The sequence below is a fragment of the Colius striatus genome, chromosome 10 (genome assembly GCF_028858725.1).
Source record: "Colius striatus isolate bColStr4 chromosome 10, bColStr4.1.hap1, whole genome shotgun sequence".
In the NCBI taxonomy this organism is placed as follows: Eukaryota; Metazoa; Chordata; class Aves; order Coliiformes; family Coliidae; genus Colius; species Colius striatus.
Window position 1 is genome coordinate 25,301,774 of NC_084768.1, and position 19,592 is coordinate 25,321,365.

Consider the following 19,592-nt stretch of genomic DNA (forward strand, 5'->3'; position numbering starts at 1 on the left):
GCTCTCAAGTAATGATACTGTGAGTTAAAGTTTAGATGAACAGCTTTTTGTTAAGAGGGATTAGGAAAGATGTTTGCAGTATATCCAGTTTCTTCAAAAGAATACACATAATAATGTGGTAGCTCTGGTGAGAGAAAATACGACTTTCCAAAAAGCATTTTTAAGGTTTTTATCTGGAAGTGAACCTGTCCAAATTGATTGAAAATTAGCTACTGGATTTTTAAACTGACTGCAGTTACTGTGATACCTACACTAGAAAACATGTGTGAAGAGCTCAGATGTAGCTGCAGGACCTTACTGTAATTTCCTTGAGCTAGCAGTAAGCTAATTAGTCTTGCAAATGAATTTAGTATGATAAGGGGAAACAATATTTGGATCATTTTCCTTCCATTGCCTTCAATGCTGTTAGTCCTGTGGGGTTGTTTGGGGTTGGGTTTTTCAGTAGAGGAGATCTGAAGATGGCCATGGTGTCAGTTACATTGGTGTGATGTAAGGTTTGGGCAAAAAACCCCAGAGATATGCAGCAAGACCTCAGTACAGAGACACCTTTTTGTGTAGTGCAGACACTGCATGTGTCAGATTTTATAGTGGAAATGAGGACTATATTGTTCCTTTTGCATGGAGATGGCTTACAGCAAACATAAGGCAATGGACAGCCTTCTGTTATACTTAAAGGTTAAGCACAAAATCTTTTAAAGCTTTCCCAAGCTTAACTTCTACCATGGATTTGACTATGAAGCCAAAGCTCTTGCCTGCTGGGCTTATGAGTTAATTTGCTTATTTTCTGGTATTGCAATGTGCACCTGGAGGTGAAATGGTGCCTTAGCTGGTACCTAAGGTGTAACTGTTGACCAAAATAGTTGAGCTGAAAGGTTCAAATCAGTGTTCATGTGTTTAAATGGATGCAGAATATTTCTTATTGCTCTGCTATTTTCTGCAACATTCCCATGACTGTAAGCTGTGAGTTGTAATGAGCAGTGTTAGGACTGTCAGCAGCAGGCCTAAAATGTAGACTCCTTTTTAATGCCAACGTGCTTGAGGTCTGGCCTTGTGCTGCAGTAGAGATTTGCACGACATCAGCTCATGTGCTTGTGATTCATGGCATTCTCTGCCTATGACAGAAGAGCTTTCAAAAGCTGATTGCTTTGTGGTTTCTTTAAAAGCTTCAATTCTTGAAGAGCTGTAGACTTTTTAAGCTTTTGCTTAAAAGTGCATCTTTACCAGTTGCTCATGCTTGTGAATGTAAGTGTGCATGAATACACATGTATGTTGGGTGCCCTCTGAAGATGCAGTACCTGGCTTACCAGTCAGATGAGGGTAACATTCTAGTTTTGGCTTTGGGAATCGTTATATTCCTCTGGCAAACTGTGCTGGTGTTTCAAGTCCTTTTATATACTTCTGTCTTAAAATAAGCTTGTGTAGTCTCTTTGAGGGATGGGAACTGTCTGGAGGTCATTTCTGCCTTCTGGGTAATGAAACACACAAAAAAAAGCCTTTTTTTTACAGTTGGTTTCAATGTAACTGCAGTTAGGTGGGTTCTCTCAAGCCTAATAATATTTCTCATCTGTTTAATCATGTCAAAGCTGAGCTGCATCTTCTTGCTGGATCGCCTGCCACACGCACAAGCAAAACTGAGGGCATTTGGTTTGATTGCTATCCTGGTAACCATGTGAACTACCTGCCTCTCCCTACAAGTTAGCTGTGGTCAAGAGTACCTGAAAATGTTTCCACTGCAGCTGCAGAGGAGATGATTTCCACTGCAGTGAGGTACACAATTGTTCAGATCTGTTTTCTTGTTGCAGTGGAGTAATAGAGTCTTAAGCTCTTAAGCAATCTCTTCTAAGCCTGGAAAAAAAAACAAAACAAACCACTATCCTGCTTGGAAAATTCAGAGTGTGGGTGGACAAAACTGGTGGCCCTCGTCCCTGAAACTGTTGCAGCCAGCTGTAGCTGAGGGAGCTGGGCACTTGCTCCCTCGCTGGGAGCACTCTGCCACTTTGGAGAATTGTCTCGATGCCAGCTGCAGCTCAGGGCCTGAATGCACCCTTGAAATGAAGTGGTTTCGATTCTGTGGCTGCTTGCTTTGAACAGAGGCTGCATTGTGTGTGCTGTGCTCGGTGTCCCAAGGCCTCAGGCAGCCATCTTCCCACCTCCTGAGGGACACCTACGGCTCGGAGGGCAAGGCAAGCGCCCTGGAGATGCATCCAGCTACAGCTCGGGCAGCGTCAGCCTCTGGCTGGTGAATTTGCTGGTCCCTGTTCAGTTACAGGCAAGTCGTGCAGTGTGTGGGCAGGTACTGGATCAGGCCGTGGGCAGGATCTGGTGCTCTGCCTGGGGGGAGGGCCTGACACATTTTGGGGATTGGGTACACATGAATATGTATGAGGTGGCCCTAGGAGCAGCCTCAGCTGTGGAGGTGCTTCTTGCCATGAACATGCTTGCAGGCATTTCACAGCAGCAGGTGCACAGGCTGGTGGCAGCCACACTCCCACTGCTCCCATCATCACCTCTACAAAGATGCAATAAAAAGGTGAAGGTCTGGGTTGAATCATCACAGATGCTGCAAGCTGAGGACCCTCCCCACCACCCACACACCCCCTTCCCCCTGAGGTCTTGATATTTTCCGTCACCAGCACTGTGTTAACCTATGTGCTGTGTCGACAGAATGCATTTGAGTGCTGTGGATAGAACTGGAGGGAGATCTGGCAAGCTCTTGTGTTCTAAGGGGATGTTCTCTCAGAGTGTTGCTTCCCCTCACTGCAGACTCAGGAGGGAGAGATCTGCATCTGGCAAATCGGCTTGGGACAGACCTGTAGTAAAAACAAACTGTGCAGCTCCCTTGTGTCTGAGAAGCAGCTTGAGAGCAAGAAAGCCTACACCATACTCTGATTCCAGAAGACAAAAAATAAATTCAAGAAGTACTCACTTTTCTGCCCTTGCAAAAATCTTGGGACTAGAGTAGAACTGCTCAGTCAGGATGAGTATGGTGTTTCGTGAGGGAATAGATCCCTGCTGGATACCCTGCCTGTGAGGGCACAGAAATTTTCTTTTAAATCCCCCTGAAGAGTTATTTCCTGAAGTAGGAAGAATTTCTGAGAAAACTGTAGCCTGAGAAGCACATATATCTGCTCACACAGTCACCAGAGGAGCCAAGCGCTGAGCGAATAGTCAACTCCCTCCCTCCCCAAAACACCCATAAACCCACAGGCCTTGCCTTTTGTTTCTTGAATAACTCAACGTTTAAATCTGACTGCTAGACCAACAGTGCTGGGGCAGGCTGTTACATTTAACTGTATCTCCTCTGAAAAAGTAGCGTGAGAGCCCAGGAGTGAGCTTTGAAGGAACTGGGTGTGGGAATGTAGAGCCTTCTGCCAGTCAAAGATAGTTATAGACGATGCATATGCCTTAGTCTGTGCTCTTGCTCAGCAAGCTCCCATTGTGGGCTTACTAACGCTGAGTGTTTCACACAACAGGCTGAGTGGATGGTACACCACTGGGTTCCCTATCTTTTAACCAGCCGAAGTCACTGCCCAAAGGCGGTTTGGGGAAGCACCACGTTGCTGAACTTGTTGTCAGTGGTGATACAAAGTTTTGGGTTGAGCACAGGACTACAGCTCCAAGTTTGGTGTTTGGTACTGAGGGGGTGTTGGCTTTGCAGACGCTGGCAGTCAGGTCTGGGGAAGGTTTTAGCAACAACCATAATGAGCCCTGTAGGAAGAGAAAGTGCAGTCTCACACTCAGTGCAAGCTCAGCACTGCCAAGGAGAAATATGGGCTTGTCTTTGCCTTTGTCACTGAGACCTTGTGCAGCACTGCAACTTTTCAGGGGTGGCCACTCTTTGCAAGTCTCCCAGTTTCCACATGCTCTGTTTGGGATACCAAGGACTGAGTTTAACTGACAAAGCTGGAAATGTGCTCTACCATACACAATGATGGGAAATGTTAAATCAGCTGGAGTGAGGGGTGGGGAAGCAGTTAGTCTTGGTCACCAGCTTAGCACTCACACTGAAGCTTTTGGCTTCTGGGCCTCTATTGTAACACAGCCCCTAGTCTAACCCCAGCCTCTCTCACCTCCAATGATGAAAACTACATCTTTGTTTGCAAATCAGTAAGTAAATCTGTATTCTGCAGAGGGCTTGGCTGATGTGCAGTAAATACATTCAGTGTGGGGTACAGACACTATGCCAATACAGAGAGAACAGAAGAGCTCATTCAGCAATCACTGTCAGGAGTGCATCGAATATACAGATCCCCAGGCAAAATAACTGTGGGGCCATATTACAGCACCAGTACTGTAACTCATTTATAGTAGGTGTGAATCGAGGTTGGACCAGCAATTCTAGTCCTGGCGTGTCCCACTGCTGAGGATTGGGTTTTACAAGCTGAATGTTCTCATGTTGTGCTGGCCTGGGCTTTTTTGTTTGTTTGTTTATGACTTAAGTGTATTTTACTACCTGCGTTGTGTACATTGTATACACATGGCGTGAGAGCTGAATCTCTTTATGGACTGATGCAAAGAAATAATAGAGGTGAATGCTTGAGGAAGGTAACTGTAGGGGTAAACAGTTAGAGCCTGAGTGGAGGCTGGCCAAACCTTTCTTTAGAAGGCTTTTTCTTCAAAGCCTTCTAGAATGATCTGCTAATTAACTGGGGAGGCAGAAGGGAGGGAGAGGACATCTGTAGTGTTACAGTGGCTTTTGGAGCTGCTGGTCATTTCTTGGAGTCTCTACAAGACAAAGGTGAATTCAAGATTCTTGTATGATTGCCCCATAGTATGTCAGCTGTTGCAAAGAGACTTGTTTTTAAAAGATAAGTCACAGTGATCTGAGGAATTTCTTTTTTCTAACTACAAGAGCTATAAACAAATCTGTAAGTTATGAGGCAATAGTTGAGCACGTTGCTAGATAATGTGTGGTCAGTTTGACCCTGCTGTCTTAATTTAGGAGGTCGTTTAAAAACCGCTATAAAGAAGGGCTTTGTGCTGCCTTAAAGGGACATGGGCAATCAGTAAGGAACAGGCACACTTACAGAGACATCCCCTTGGCTCAGGTTTTATTTGGTTGTTTCTTTCTTGCTATCTGTGGTGCAGTAAATTAAAACAAAAACACGTCTGGGCTTGGCACGCCTTTGTAGAGAAACTGCTGTGTGTGAATCGACAGCTCATTTGCAACCAGGTTATTTATAACTAAGTTTGTTATTTTTTCCTGCCAGAGAGAGCTTGTTTTGCTCTGTATTAACAGAATGCTTATGGTAACACCTCCCACCTCTGCCTATCCTGCAGCAGTTACACAAAGGCTTCACAATTTCAACTGTGTCCTGTTGAAATTTCATTGTGTTGCCTGCTGGGGTAGAAGCAGGGATTTCAGTATGTGAACTCAAGATTAATACTTCTACTGTGTTTGTTTGCTGTGCGCAGCTCACCTTACCTCTATCCGTTCTGCCTCATTCCTCTCCTCCCACAGCAGAACTGCCTGGGCAACTCAGGTTTTCAGCTTCCACCAGTTTCTGGAAGATCCGGTTTGTGACTAGACATAATGCTGAGCCCAGTGCTCACTGTCTGTTCCCAACAAAGGTAAAGAGCACACTTTGAAGACTGGAATTAGTGAACTAGGGTCCCCTTCAATTAATGTTCTTTCCCCTCTCCTTTTTACTCTCACCTTTTGCAAATAACCTCTCTTTGTCCTTGTGTGTATTCAGCTCCTAGGCAGCATTTGCTCAAGCCGGGACAGCTGTGCCTCTGCTCGGGCAGTTGCGACCACAGGGGCTCACACTGTCTGAAGCAAAGAGGGCTGCAAAAGCACCTGTAGAACCTGAGAAAACCACTGTTATGGTAATGATCTGATCTTGGCCAGTATCAGCAGGAAAAAGTGAGGTATCAAACTTTAAAATTTTCTCCTCACTGCTCTGTGTAAGCTTTGCATTGGGCCTGGTGTGACCTGTCCTTGCTACGTGCTCAGGGCACAGTTAGGCCAACTGGTGCTGTGGTAGTGCAGGACTGTCTGGTTTCTGTGGCTAATGCGGTCCTGGAGATGGTTTTGGTGTCACTGGCTTGTGACATGATGCTCAGAACCATGAGGGCAGGGAAATTAGTGGTGCTTTCAGTGCTGCCTGATTACAAGGACACCAGCTGTCACAACTAGCAACACCAATTGTCTATATCCTGGCTTTTTCTTAGTTGCTGGGTGTTATGACTTCACCCCAGCTTGAGCTCACCTTAGGCTACTGTTTTCTCTTTCTTTGGTTACCAATTAGGAGTGGGCAGGTGGGCAAGTCTCTGGTTGCTATCACTTGTGTCCTACCCATGTGGCCTAGTAAGGAGACATTCAGGCAAACAGTTGCATTCTTTTGGATGCTTTTTATTCCAAATTGCCACCTCACCTTTTATATCCAACTCAAAATGAAGCAACTCTCCAGAATTAGCTTCAGGGACTGAAGATGGCCTATCTGCCTCAGCTGGAGGTCTGCTTTGGTGATGTGACTTCATTACCAGAGGAAAGAGGCAACTGAGCTAGCTGTGGGTCATGCTGTGGCCCATGACCACAGCCCTCAGTAACTAGGGATATTGAACAAGGAGGCTGATGTAGAGAAATCTCCCCCCTCCCCTACTAAAGGGAGAGTATTGTGGTCATGGGGAGAGAGGCCAACGGTTTTCACAAGGACACAGGGAGGGGAGACACCCATCTAGCTCACGGATGTACTGACAACATTGGGTGAATCAGTATTTGCTGTACAGCTTGTGCATACAGCAAAGTCATGGTGACCCGGGGCATAAAACAGTCTTAGCAGCCACGATTGCACTTGCTTGGCCTTTGTTCCAGAACTGAAACATAAGTGTCTTCTGATTCAGTGGGGAGAGACTGGGAACTGCTTAACTCTTTCATTAGCACAATGATTCAAGGGGCACTTGTTCCTCCCACGTCTGTGGGTTTGCTGGAGGAGCTGTCTTGCTGCTTTGGAACAGCTCGAGGTGTCACGTCTCTATCAGGCACAGTTAGGTCTGGAGGGGGAGGTCTAGCCTTCTGTTGCTCAAGCCCAGGGTTGGGCATCCCCAGTTGGATTAGTCCCAGCAAAGACAGGGCAGCTGCTAAATGCCTCACTCAAAACTGAGGAAATAGTGCTGTGAGAGAAGGTTTGAGTCCAGGGGCACACATTTCCTATAGAGGAATGTGGATACCTGCAGCTCGAGCTATGCAGTCCACAGAGAAATTCAGAAGGGCCTAAACCCCCTACGTGCTGATGAAGCTTGGAACTGTGATGTGTTTCAGTCCAAAGCCTTCCTGGTGCTTTTTTTTCCTGCTCTGAGCATGGAGGAAGCTGTCTCCTGCCTGTGCTCTGGGCTATTGCTGAGCCACTGGCGGCACCTGCTGGTATTTTGCAGAATATTCTGGATACCTGTGAGAAAAAACGGAATTGAACAGCGGTTCAGAGCAGGACAGGTGTGAGCTGAGGCAGGGAACGTTGTGTATTAACCAGGTCAGCACAGCTGAGGTGCTGAGGCTCTCCTTTTCCCTCCTTGTTGTGGCAAGATCCCAAACCGTGACAGAAAATCCTTCTAGGAAATTACAGGACAGATCCAATATTATCTGCTTTCTAGGAAACTCCCTCTAATTCAGATATTCAGGCAGTGTGTATCAATATAGCTGCAATAACTTGCACAAGATGAGCCCATGTTCACTATATTTCTCCTGTCCTGGAAGCAGTGGGATTACCTTGGTTACACTGGGTTCTGCAACGATATTTCACTCAGTAAATTTTACTGCCTCTTCACGTCACTGAGGTTTAGACCGTTGGCACAGAGTATTTGTGCCTTAAATAATGACTGTGGTAGCACTGTCAGGTGCCTTTAGCATTTCCAAGTTGAAGAGAAAGAACGGCTTGGTCCTGAGGGCCCCACAGACGGAGGGGTCAAGGGAATGGATGTTGGTTGGCAGAGTACCGAGAGGTGTGTGGCTGTGGAGAACAGTCACACAAAGGGATAATGTATCCTGAAAAGCTTTGGGTTTAGAACTCCACAGGATATCACCATTCAAATTCCATGTTTGTGCCAGCTCGTTGATATTTAGTTTTGTTTTCTACACAGGTAAGGTGGGAATTTCTCCCCTTTTGTAGCATCTTGCTCCCACTAACATATTCTGAGGACATGTACCAGTTTTCAAGTGCATTTGTCAGACAGCTGGTACCTTCTGACAATTTAAGATGTGGCCTTACAGAAGAAAGAGACTCTATTACTGCCCTTGTTGAGGGGAAAGGCTGGCAAGCTCCTTCTTTGGTAGACCTCAGGGCATCCACGCTGGGCAGGAAGAGGTATTGCAAATGAGACTTCATTAGTTCTGCTGCTCCCAGAACTGCTTGTTCCATCTCAAAGTCTTGTGTCTTTTATGGAGAGTCACCTCCCTCTCACCGAATCCACAACATTCATGGCACTTTCCAAGAAGTCATGCCCTCCTGTTTTCTCCATTCCTTTACTCAGTGGGTGGCATATCTTATCACGGGGCTGGATAAAACTGTGTGAGGCTCTCTGTGCAGCAAGAAGATGAAGATCTCTGTTGTCTAGCTGTGGGATGCTTCTTAGGAGGGTTGTATCAAGATACCATTTTGGCAGCTGTCCTTCCTTCTTGTGCTAAATCTCCCAAGCCTCTCCTTTAGGTTTGATGTGAGCAGCCATGATTTCCAGCCAGATGTCTGTCTGATTTACACCCATGCAAGTCAGGAGCAATGCTGAGTCACTGTCTTTCAGCTGTCCTGGTGTGTTACAGACTTGCTGTGCTGCACCTGTGCTGATGGCAGCATGCAGGGCAGCATGGTGCACACATCCCTGAGCCAGCAGAGTGGGCTGGTAAAGCTTGCTGGTGCAAAGCTGCATATCATAGCACAGCCTGTGTTCGCTTGGAACCTGGCCCAAGCTAATAAACCTAGCTAGATTGCTTCCAGACCCGAGCTGGCCCAGGAGGAGCCAGTGCACATGTCACTGCTCTGTACTGCTTGCTCCGTGCTAGCTTAATTGTCTCTACGGGAGTGGGCCAGCTCCAGGCACCTGTAGGACAGGAAGGGAATGAGGCATGGCCACCGTTTAGGCTGAAGCACTGAATGCACCTGAAACTGTCAAGGAGGAGCTGTCTTGGCCCAGCTGCACCTACCTCTGACACAACTGCTGCCCGGGCCCTGGCCGTTGGCACGGCTTTTGCTCTCTCCCGCTGCTCCTTCGTGGCATGCTGCAGTTGCTGTGGCTTTTGCACAGAAATTGTTCACAGAGCGCTGCCGGCAGTTCGGTGGCTGGGTGGCTCCTGAGTGTCCCGTGGTTCCTGCCTGTGGTGTGCCTGGAACAGAAGCAGCACCGGGGACAGGTACGCGGGGCCCGCGGGCAGAGGGGAAGGGTCCCGGCCTTCGGCAGTGGAACAGGGAGAGGGAAAACCATGGACGGCTCGGAAGGCAAGCGGGCGAGCGCAGGGACCTCTCGCCGCCGGGCGGGCACCGGGAAGATGCGGGGCCTCAGAGGTGCCGACTGTCTCCCGCGGCGAGCGCGGAGAGCCCGGCTCGCTCACTCCCCTTCTCCGGCGGGGCGAGGCCGTGAGGGGCGGCCGGACCCCGCTCCCTGCCGCGCCGCTGTCAAAGCGCGGAGGGGCGGCCCCGGCGGCACGGCCCTCCCCCTGCCCGCCCCGACTGGCCCGAGCGAAGGGCTGGCCCCGCCGCCCCGCCAGGGTAATGGCCCGGGCCGCCTTCACTCAGGCAGCCGGCCCTGCGGCGGGGAAGCGGGGTTGAGCCCATGAGCCCGGCGCGGCGGCAAGACGGGAGGCGGCAGGAGCCGGCGAGCAGCGCGTCCCCCCGGGCGGCCCCTCCCAGGTAGGAGCGCGGGGGCGCGGCTCTCGCCGCCGCGCCCGGGCGGGCTCTTCTCTCACGCACGGCCGGCGGCGACCCGGGGAGCGCGGTGAGCGCGGTGTGAACTCCCGGCGTTGGCAAACACGCCCTGCGGCGTTGCGTGCGCTGCCGTCGCGTCCGCCGTTGCCTGGGTGTCCGCTGTTTGGATGCCTCAGCTGAAAGGCACCGGCGTCGGCAACGAACTCGGCCGTGCGCAGGGTCCCCCCTCCCTTCCCGGTTGCTCTCGCCTTCCCGGGAGCGGTTACAAAAAGCCCGGCGGTGTTGCCTAGAGAGGGAGGAAAGCCGACGTGCGGCGCCGGCCTCCCTGACCCGAGGTCCGAGCCCCTCGCCTTCCCCCCCTTTCCCTCCCCTTGCCGCCGATGTGCGTGAGGGAGCGGCGCGCGCGGCGGGCTGAGGCGGCGCGAGGCTGAGGCGGCGGCCGGCGCTCACACCCCGTGTGCCTCCCGGTGCAGGAGAGCGGCGAGGGCCGCGGCGGCAGCCGGACGCGGACATGCACTGTGAGCTCGCAGGAGGTCAGAAAGCCATCGCCGGTCCGGCCCGCTTCGAGGTGACCGATAAATGCCAGGGAGCGCCTGTGAAGGAACTGCCGCGACCGACTCGTCCCAGCACTGGTAAAGGTCTGTCGAATCCTCAGATGTCCTTTAAAGTAACTGTCAGCAACGGCAGTGACCCCACGGAGCCTCAGCAGAGCCCCCCTGAAATGTCAGCGCCTCTGCTAGATTTCATCCCCAAAAGACCCAGTATATTCGAGAGGATCCCAATTCTGCCGAGGGCGCAGGAGCTGCGATGCACTGGAGGGTCTAAAGATTATTTCCAGCAGCAGAAACATCAAAGCGTGAAGGGTGAGTTTAAAAATGCGTGAACTGAACACTTACCACCACCCAAAAAATACTCTCCGGCCAAACAATACCACCAATGTGTATCAAGCTTCCCTCCCCCTTCCTTTTGGTCCTCAGGATATTTTCTAACTTATTTAGCTTTATTTAACTGCAAGCTTTAAACTTTTTTTTCCCTATATACCTTGAAGGTGCAGGATAAGCCAGACAGGGCTTTTTTTGCCAATGAGAAGCAGAGTGTTTCTCAATATTCTTTAAGAAATCCCGAGATCAGCATCTGTAGTTCTGAGCGACTGCTGCTTGTTTTGGTCCCTTCTCAGGGGTGGTTGTTTTGAGGATGGTGCTGAACACTGAGTTAGTCTGTCCTGCGCCTGAGCGTGCGTGTGGGGTGTTTGTTTGTGAGTGTGCGTCACTGACAATAAATGCCTAGTTCTTATTCGGCAGTTCCACCAGGGTTGCTTAGATTTATAGCTTGAATTTCAAGGAGGTGTTACGAATGCTGGATTCAGGCAGTGGATCCTCAGACTTGGGATTCCTGGTGCCTGAAAGGCACGCCATGCCGTAAGGTCAAATTTGGCTAGTTAACAAATGCTTAGTTTTCATCTATCCGTTGTTAAAGAAGTGGCACTGAAATTAGAGATTGCCCACTAAAATCTCTTAGTTACCCTTTTGAGCTAGAATTTGTTAATTGAGGTGGAATTTGTTAAGCAAAACTTAAAAGAATCCCTCTAAGGTATCACTGAATGGGCTCAGGGGGAATTGAAGCATTCCTGTATGCTATAGAGACGTATGTGCACCTAAGGCCGTTGGTATTAAAGCAATGTTTTCTGTAACATTAAAAAGGTAATTTACTTATTACCTTAGTCCTTTCCTATTCTCTGTTTTAGAGATGTTCCTGCTGTGGTCTTGCTGGTGTAAGATGGTTCCCACTGGGATTTTTTTTCGGTGCATCACTTGCTATCCATTCTTCTGAGAAATAAAAGTGGACTGTGTGCCCTTGGACTTGTAACATTTTCTTTTGTGAGCTCGTTACCTAGGGTGATGGCACCTTTCATTGCCATGAAGTTATGTTAATCAACACCTCAATCTGTGCTAGGTCTGTCCTGCAAACTGTAGGATGTGTTTGTTCATGGCCAGTGAATACTGACAGAGTGGAGCAGCAGGTTATAAATTACCTTTTTTATTTTTCTGGTTGTTAATGCTGCAGTTCTCCTCTCCTGGTTAAAAAAAAAAAAAAGCAAGCTTGTTAATGTTTGGCAAAAATGAAATGAAGGTCTGTTACACACAACCAGGTTTGGAGCAGTGAGAAGGAGGATTCACAAAGCAGGAGAGGGACAGCTATGAGCTTTAGTACTGCTGTGCTGCTGCGACAGCTGCCTGTCGAATGGACTTGTGAGATATTCCGGTCTCTTGTGGTCCCATGAGTGAGGTGGGTGCTACTTGACTGGGGTTTGTACCAGCTTTAAAGTCTTATTTGTGCATTGCCCTACCCAAGCAGAGTTTCCTTTTTTTTTTTTTCTTTCTCCTTTTTCTTTTTCCCTTTGAGCTACTTAGTCCTCTTTTCATTCATATTCCTCCTGTGGCTACTGCAGAGGGTGGGGTTATAGGGAGGGAAAGAAGAAAAGGGCAATTTCCAGTCTGACTTTTATAGTAAATGTAGGTGGCCATGGGAGAAGGTTGCTAATTCATCTTTCCTGACTGATCAATTTCCCCTTTTCACCACTGGGAAAAAAATTGTGTTTAAAGTTTTGCTGCTGTTTTTTTTGGTTTTGTTTTGTTTGATGCATTTTCTGTCCAGGGTGTTACCTTGTGGTTACTTCAGCATATGGGTGACTTGAGTCATGGGAATAAGTAGGAGGTATCCATGGGCAGGATAGGGTTCATTTACAGAGCGTGGTGATTTGTTGGATTTTTCCAAAGACAGCAGCACTGGAGTTTTGTGAGTGGGGTTTTTTGGTTTTCTTTTGGCTTATTTTTTTTTTCCTGTGAAGATATTTTCAGGAGCAGTTAGGGAAAGTAAAGTTTTGGGCTAGCGTCTGATTTGAAATGTGTGGACTGTGCTGCTCCTTCTGACCTGTCCAGTGTCAGCAAGTGCCTCAATGTCCACTCGGGCATTTTGGAGTTCTCCCATTGAATACTGTGAGCTTTCTGTCTCTGCTCAGCACCCTGTGCTTCTGAGTCAGTTCCAAAGAAGTAACAGAAGTCACCTGATTGCTCACTGTGATCTAACTGTAAAATCAGAGTTCAGTGTATCTAAAGTGAGCTATGCTGTGAATGGGAGAGCTGCTGATTGTTCAAGGAGTGGTGTAAATCATCTCCCACCAGCCCTGGTTCTCTCAGGAAGATGGAGTACCAAGGATAGCTGTATGCAGATGCGATTTAACAAAGTCTAGGTAAGAAGTGGTAATGAGAAAAATACTCAGATTTACCCAGTACAAGATTTTGGGAAAGGAAACTGATGACAGCTTGATTTCAGATCATTGCACTATGTGTCTCCCGCTCTCCAGCCCCGGAGTACTGTGTACCCAGCAATTCCCTCTGCAATCTGGGTTAGATTACAGAATGTGCCTCCTGGTTTTGGTTTATCCACAGTTGAAAGCTGCAAGTAGGGAGGGTAAAAGATCCTCTTTAACAAGAGCAAAATCAATTTTTATAGTTGCCTGTAAAATATTCTTTTTTTTTTTCTAAACTTGCCTTTACTTTTTAGTATTTTTTTTCAAAAAAGAATGAAGCTAAATGATACACTACCCTACTATTAAAAAGGACAGCTTTGAAGTAATCACAATGGGGAAAAAGCATCCTGCTGTTGTAATGTCTCTGTAGTGTTACTCCACTGCTTCACAGTGTTTAAGTTGTGATCCTGCAAAATGCTTCCGTGCCTGAACAAGTCTTTTTACATGAATAACCAAACAAAAACTTGAAGGGTGGTGATGAGGGTTACTTCTGGGAATCAGATCATTTGGGTATAAACTTTGCAAGATGGAGCTGGTGGTTGTTTACCAAAAGTATCAGTATTTTGGAATTGTGCTTCTTGTTTTGTTCCGTTTGTGAGCTGTTTAAAATAAACACCCAGTTTTCACCCGGCCTCCCCTTTCTGGTATGATTGGCCCTGGTACACACTGTGCTTTTCTTGCTCGTTGATTTCCCTTTGTGTCACCAGGCAAGGTATTTGCAGTGCTTCTTAGAGGCAGTTGGTATATATATTCATAAGGTCTGAAGTCCATTTTGCAATGTTTTCCTGAGATTCTGTGGTTTTGGTTCTGTTTCATTGAATTTCATGCTATGGCATTACCATTTTGAAAGTAACAAGGCAAAATAAATACTACCAACAGGAAAGAAACTTTTGGGAAAGGAAGCCTTAGTTGTGACAAAAGAGTAATCTGTAAAGATGTCAAATACCTCATTTTTTTAATGACATCGATTATGGTTGTTACCAGGAAACACTTCTCCTTTTCATTCTTTTCCAGTTTCGTTCGGTGTACCTAATTCATGACTCAGTAGAAATGACGAGATTTATCCTGTTAGTTGTGCCACTGGGAAATCATCCAAATGGCCCAGACCTTTGCAGTAACCATTTCAGATATTAACTTACAGGGGGCAAAACAATAAGCTGTTCAGGTTACAGTAGTTGGATGTTTCCTTGTTGAGCGTATTTTTTATTCCGACAAGGAGAAAGTGGGTTGGGTTTTTGCTCGTTTGATTTCTTTTTAGCTGTAGCTGCTTTCTGCAAACATACAACCAATGCATTGAAATGTACTCATTTTCTTTGATATTGGGAAGGAGGGTTAAATTTTGCCATTTCAACCCTTGTGACTGTTCCCTTGGTTAGCAGGGCAGTCCTTCTTGCATAAGTAACAGCTTATACTGTTGGGACCTTAAGCAAAAGCATATGTTTTGGTTACATGACTTATTAGGTGTACCAACTGGTCTTGGGCCTGATTCTGCCGTTTTCTTTTATACACTTTTTGTGTTCACCTGCATTATCCCACCGGAGCAAATGGGACTGCCTAGAGCTGATAGATATTATATGGGCTGATAAGGAGGCAGCGAATGGGCTCACTGCCATAGTGATCTCTAAACTCTCTCAATTTTATATAGAGTTGTAGTAATAAATTTTTCTTTTCACTATAGTTCTCTTGAAGTCTGCTCTACGAAAAGGAAATGAAAGGTTTATTTGGATAGAACGTGCAGTTATGGAACTCCATTTCATGGTCTTTTTTGTTTTTCTTTTTTTTGGTAACAGGAGGAAAGAGAAGAAAATGCAGATTGGAGAATCGGTTGTTTGGGATAAATTGTGACTGTTGCCTTCTCCCTTAAACTTGCTAAAACGCTTACTAGTTTTGAATAGAAAAGTAACTTCTAGTTAAGTTAACTTGCTGCTATGGTGTGTGTTGCAAAATCAGTGTCATTTAGAGGATTTAATTTAAAGGAGGTTTAATTGCATCTAATAATTAAATTAATTATTATTTAAGGATTGATAGTAGAGAGTATTTAGTAAATACAAGCCAGGAGATCTGTCTATTGACTTGTCATATGAAGGCATTCAGTCCTTGTGAAGTAAAAGTGAAAAACCTCTTTCTGCTTCAGGGAAAAAATATAGTTGTTGGGAAAACAGAAGAGAATAGATATTGTATGTGTCTTAAAATTGTTTAAAATTATATGGAATGACGAATAATGTCAGATTACAGGAAATAAGTCTGATGTGTGAAAGATTTTGTAACTTCTTGAGTTTTATTTGAAGGAACAGAAGTGAAAATAAGAAATTACATGTTCTAGCTTTAAAATGTTACAGTAACACATGGAATGAAAATAGAGATTATTAAATACTCTGCTAAATGGGATGAGAAGAAAAATATCTTTTCCTCTCTTCTTTTGTAGGAAGAAAAAGTTTAAAATCTCATTCTTGCAAGTGCTTAAGTATGTGCGTTACTGTGTTCCTGTCAGTAATCTCATCAACTAAAAACACTATGGACTCAGTTGAATAGATAATTTAGAATATTCTATATCTAAATGATTATTTTTCTGTTAGTTCCACACTGTATACACATAAGCTGTTTAAGTGTGTGCTGAGGGTTTTTAGTACGTTGGAGATTTTATTCTGTCCACTTCACAATTCCATTTAGTAAAACTGCTAAATTTGAGTCTCTTCTGGGAGACAGTACTTCTTCCTTGCAGTAAAGTGGTTTTGGGGTTTTTGTTCACTTTCAGTGAGCAGAGATGCCTACATGTTGGATAGGAGGGACTCTAAAGGATTAGTATCAGTAGAAGCCTTGCCACTAAATTTAGCTGGGTCAGTATTTCAATCCTAATATTACAGAAGTTCTTTATCCTTTGTACAGGGAAAAGCTTGTAGAACAAATAGCAAGCTTGTATTAAATCCATCTGTAAGCTAGGAAGTGGAATAACGTATGGGCTATGAAGAGGATCTTGTAGTACTCTGAATATAATTACCATGTTTGGGATCATGATTACCATTGTTCTAGAAATGTCAACCTCTGCCGTTCAGTGATTTTTGAACTGTTGAAGATGTTAATGGCAGAGTAATTGGAGAGGGGAATATAGATGTAAGCCGCTTCATTTTGCACTCCAGGTTTCTAGCATTGTATGTCAACAAGCTTGAACAAGGCATGCAATCTAGTAATCACTTCACAGGGCATGAAACTGCTTTTAATAGCCTGCTGGTTTTGTTTGCTTTTTTTTTTCTCAGCCACCAAACGTTGTTTCCCAGCACACTGATGTAACTCAAAGAATACAGGGTTCCAAACCAAGGGCAGTGCTCGCTAGCTATGGTACAGTGTAATCATGCCCTACAAATGTGCAAACAATAGCAAAAGTATGTGTTGCTGAATATGGCACAGCTGTTATCTTCTCCTGAGAGCAGGGAGCGTTACAATGACATAGACAGAACAACCAGTTAAAACCACTCAGCCCGTTTTATTGCGTCTAAATGGGGCATGTAAAAAAAAGCAGGGGCCGGTTCTTCCATTCAGATAAGTATCAGTTCAGACTGCTGCAGTACTACCTTTCTGCACAGGCTTTCAAGAATAGAGGCAAAGAATTCCCCTTTTTCATTCCCTGCTATTACACTTCTGGCACCCAGTATGTGAAATCTCAGTTGGAACCTGGAACTTTCTGTTCTCAGAGTCTGCGCTTCACTAGTAACCTGGAACAAGGGCTTTTTTTTGGTTGCTTTTTTTTTTTTAATTACAGTCATTAGCTTGGATATGTTAAATGACTGTTAATGATTAAGGTTATTTCTAGAAAGGAGACTACTCAAAAAACAGATAAGACGTTGCCAGAGCTGCAATAGGGAATAGATCCATATATTGTATTTTAGGTTACGTTAAGGCTTTGAGCATTTGGGAATTACAAGGTTGAACTCAGTCCCTCTGAAACCATCACAAATGGCTTGAGCTCCATCTTTTTTTTTCTTTTATTTCTTTAAAAGCAATTGTTTTGCTTTAATAATAATTCTGTCATTATGTCTGAACGTATATGTGATTATTTTGCATAGTGTTTTGATAAGGAGCACTCTAATTGAATCTACCCGATCAAATTTATTCTAAGGATTAAATGAATGCAAAACATCTTAAACTGTCTTTAATTCTGGCATTTAGGTGGTAAGAGGGCTTTGTGAGACCATATAATTGTCAGTTCTTTTAGAATGAAGGGAAAGTAAATTCTTACATGTTTTTTTGAATGTGTAGCTTGAGGGGAAAATGACACTAAGGCGACATCATCAAATACTGTAAAACTAACTTTTTAATACAGATCTCCATTGTTGTTTTAAGTGCTTAAGGGGTTGGTGGTTCGGTTTATTTTGGAACTTGCTGAGCTATATGAAGTGTGTCTCCAGGGGCTTGGTATTTTAATACCTACTAGAAGGTTGTATAACAGTAGATGATATATTTTGCCTGCCTTCCAATGCCATAAATAAATTACACATGCTGGCTTGGGAGAGCATATCTGAGGTGTAAATCAAATGCTAATATAAGAGGAAAAACTCCAATTAAATGTATCTTGTAACCAATCATGTTTTTTTTATTAATCATAAGATATAAGAGCACAAATATATGTAAGAATGTTAGCACAAGGCACATCCCAAGAAGAGGTAAAGGGTTTAGGATGATTTAAAAAAAATGCTGTGATTTTCTGCTTTTTCACAGTCTGCTGTGATTAAGTTACTTAAATACTGAAGTCAACAATCCCCTAGGCAAAGCAAGGTAATATAATTTTAAGTGTGTTGTAAAAATCGAAATTTGATAGCTTCCACTCTATAATCCTATCTAAGTCTTTGTTGTAATAAGAGGAAAATACAGATAAGTGTGTCACTTTTGGAGCATCATCTTTTTTGAATTTAAGGAATGATAAATGTGCTTCAGTCAAGCAACGGAACAGTTTATTAACATAAATGTTTTGCTAAATACTACATGCTTAATGCAATCCCCATTCTTTTATAATAAGTTTAAATATTAATTCCTTGGAATGCTAGATGCCTAAAGCAAGACAGAAACGCTGTGCAGTTTCAGATATCTAGGAGTGGGCTTGTGAAACAGGATATTTAACTGGGAGAGATGAGTAGCACATTTCAGAGTTATTAGGGCACAAGAACCACGCAAGAGGATGGCTTTAAAAGAAAAAGTTACAAAATTGTTTTCTGTGCATGAAGCTTAAATACCCTAGAGTTGTTTATTTGAAATACAAGGGTAGATTTCCTATGAATGTAGGTTCTAGATTGCATTTTTTATTATTATTTTGTTTAAATTCCTTTTAGCTGCCAGCAGCTGGCTTTGATTTAACCTGAATCCTTCACTGAGAGCAAATGATCAGTCACAATGACTGTATGTTGTTCTCTTTGATGGAACATCTCTGTAGTTGCTGATGCTTAAGAGAGAAAAGCAACTAGCACAAGAAGGGCGCTTGAGGAAAGCAGTATTTTGAATTCAGAAGGACTCATTTCAGTCAAAATCAAGTCTCGCTTATTGTTCCTTCTGTAAGTCCTATCTACATCCCAACCCCCACCAGTGCTGGACAGAGTTAAAGTGAGAACAAATAAAAGAGGAAATTTCTGGTTTATTTCCCAATATTTTCTGGGAAAAACTCAGAGAAGATTTAACATTCATGTTAATAACTCCTGCTTTGCCCTGCTGCTGCTTCTGAAATTGTAGGAAGTTGTAGCATTGACTTCAGCAGAAGGTTATTACTGAATGTTTTAAAATCCCATCCTTACTGTTTTGAGGCACAGAAGATCCAAGTGATAAGCTCTCTCCCAGACAGAAAAATGAGCAAGCAGAAGCAGCCCAGTATCAGCTCAGAATCAATCAGCAGAGCATGTTCATCTTTAATTTTAGTTCCTGTTCAGGACCTTTCCTGGATCTAAAACTGGTGTGATCCGCCATCATACGTGAAACAAGAAGAAACGACAAAGGCAGAGAGAAGTAACACAAGGATTGTGCCAGCAGCTGACATGGACAAGCATATACATGTTTGAGATAAAAAGAGTTTAGGGTGCTTGGAATCTATTCTAGGTTGTACCACTTGTTTCATTTTGGAGCAAATCTGTGTACTATTAATGATATTTCTACTGCAAGAACATAACAGAGTATGGTGTGGAGAAAGACAAGCCAGTTTTGGAGCCAGAAGCAGTGCAGTTATTTTGGCATACCGTCAGGGCCAGCTTAATTTTCTGTGCTGCTGGACAGAGTTAGTTAGTTCAGGTGATGTGGCTGTGCTCTGAGAGCTGATCTGGTGGTGTTGCAGGATGCTGCACTGCAACATATAGCTCTATCAGCCCAGGGTGACACCTGCTTGAGCGTGGCTGCACCCCTTCTGTGCAGTGTGCACGTGGACCAGATTTCCCTCTTTGCTACATTAAGTACAT

The 19,592-nt window shown here is 44.8% G+C and overlaps 1 protein-coding gene across 1 annotated transcript in view; it reads left to right on the forward strand.

Moving 5' to 3' along the window:
• The first annotated feature begins 9,327 nt into the window (after window positions 1–9,327).
• Window positions 9,328–19,592, forward strand: part of GLIS1 (GLIS family zinc finger 1) — a 192,645-nt gene continuing 182,380 nt past the window's right edge. The window contains exons 1-2 of the mRNA XM_062003848.1: window positions 9,328–9,343; window positions 10,328–10,717. Of these exons, the coding sequence (XP_061859832.1) occupies window positions 10,366–10,717 (352 nt within the window). The 5' untranslated portion in view covers window positions 9,328–9,343; window positions 10,328–10,365. The remainder of the gene's footprint in view (window positions 9,344–10,327; window positions 10,718–19,592) is intronic.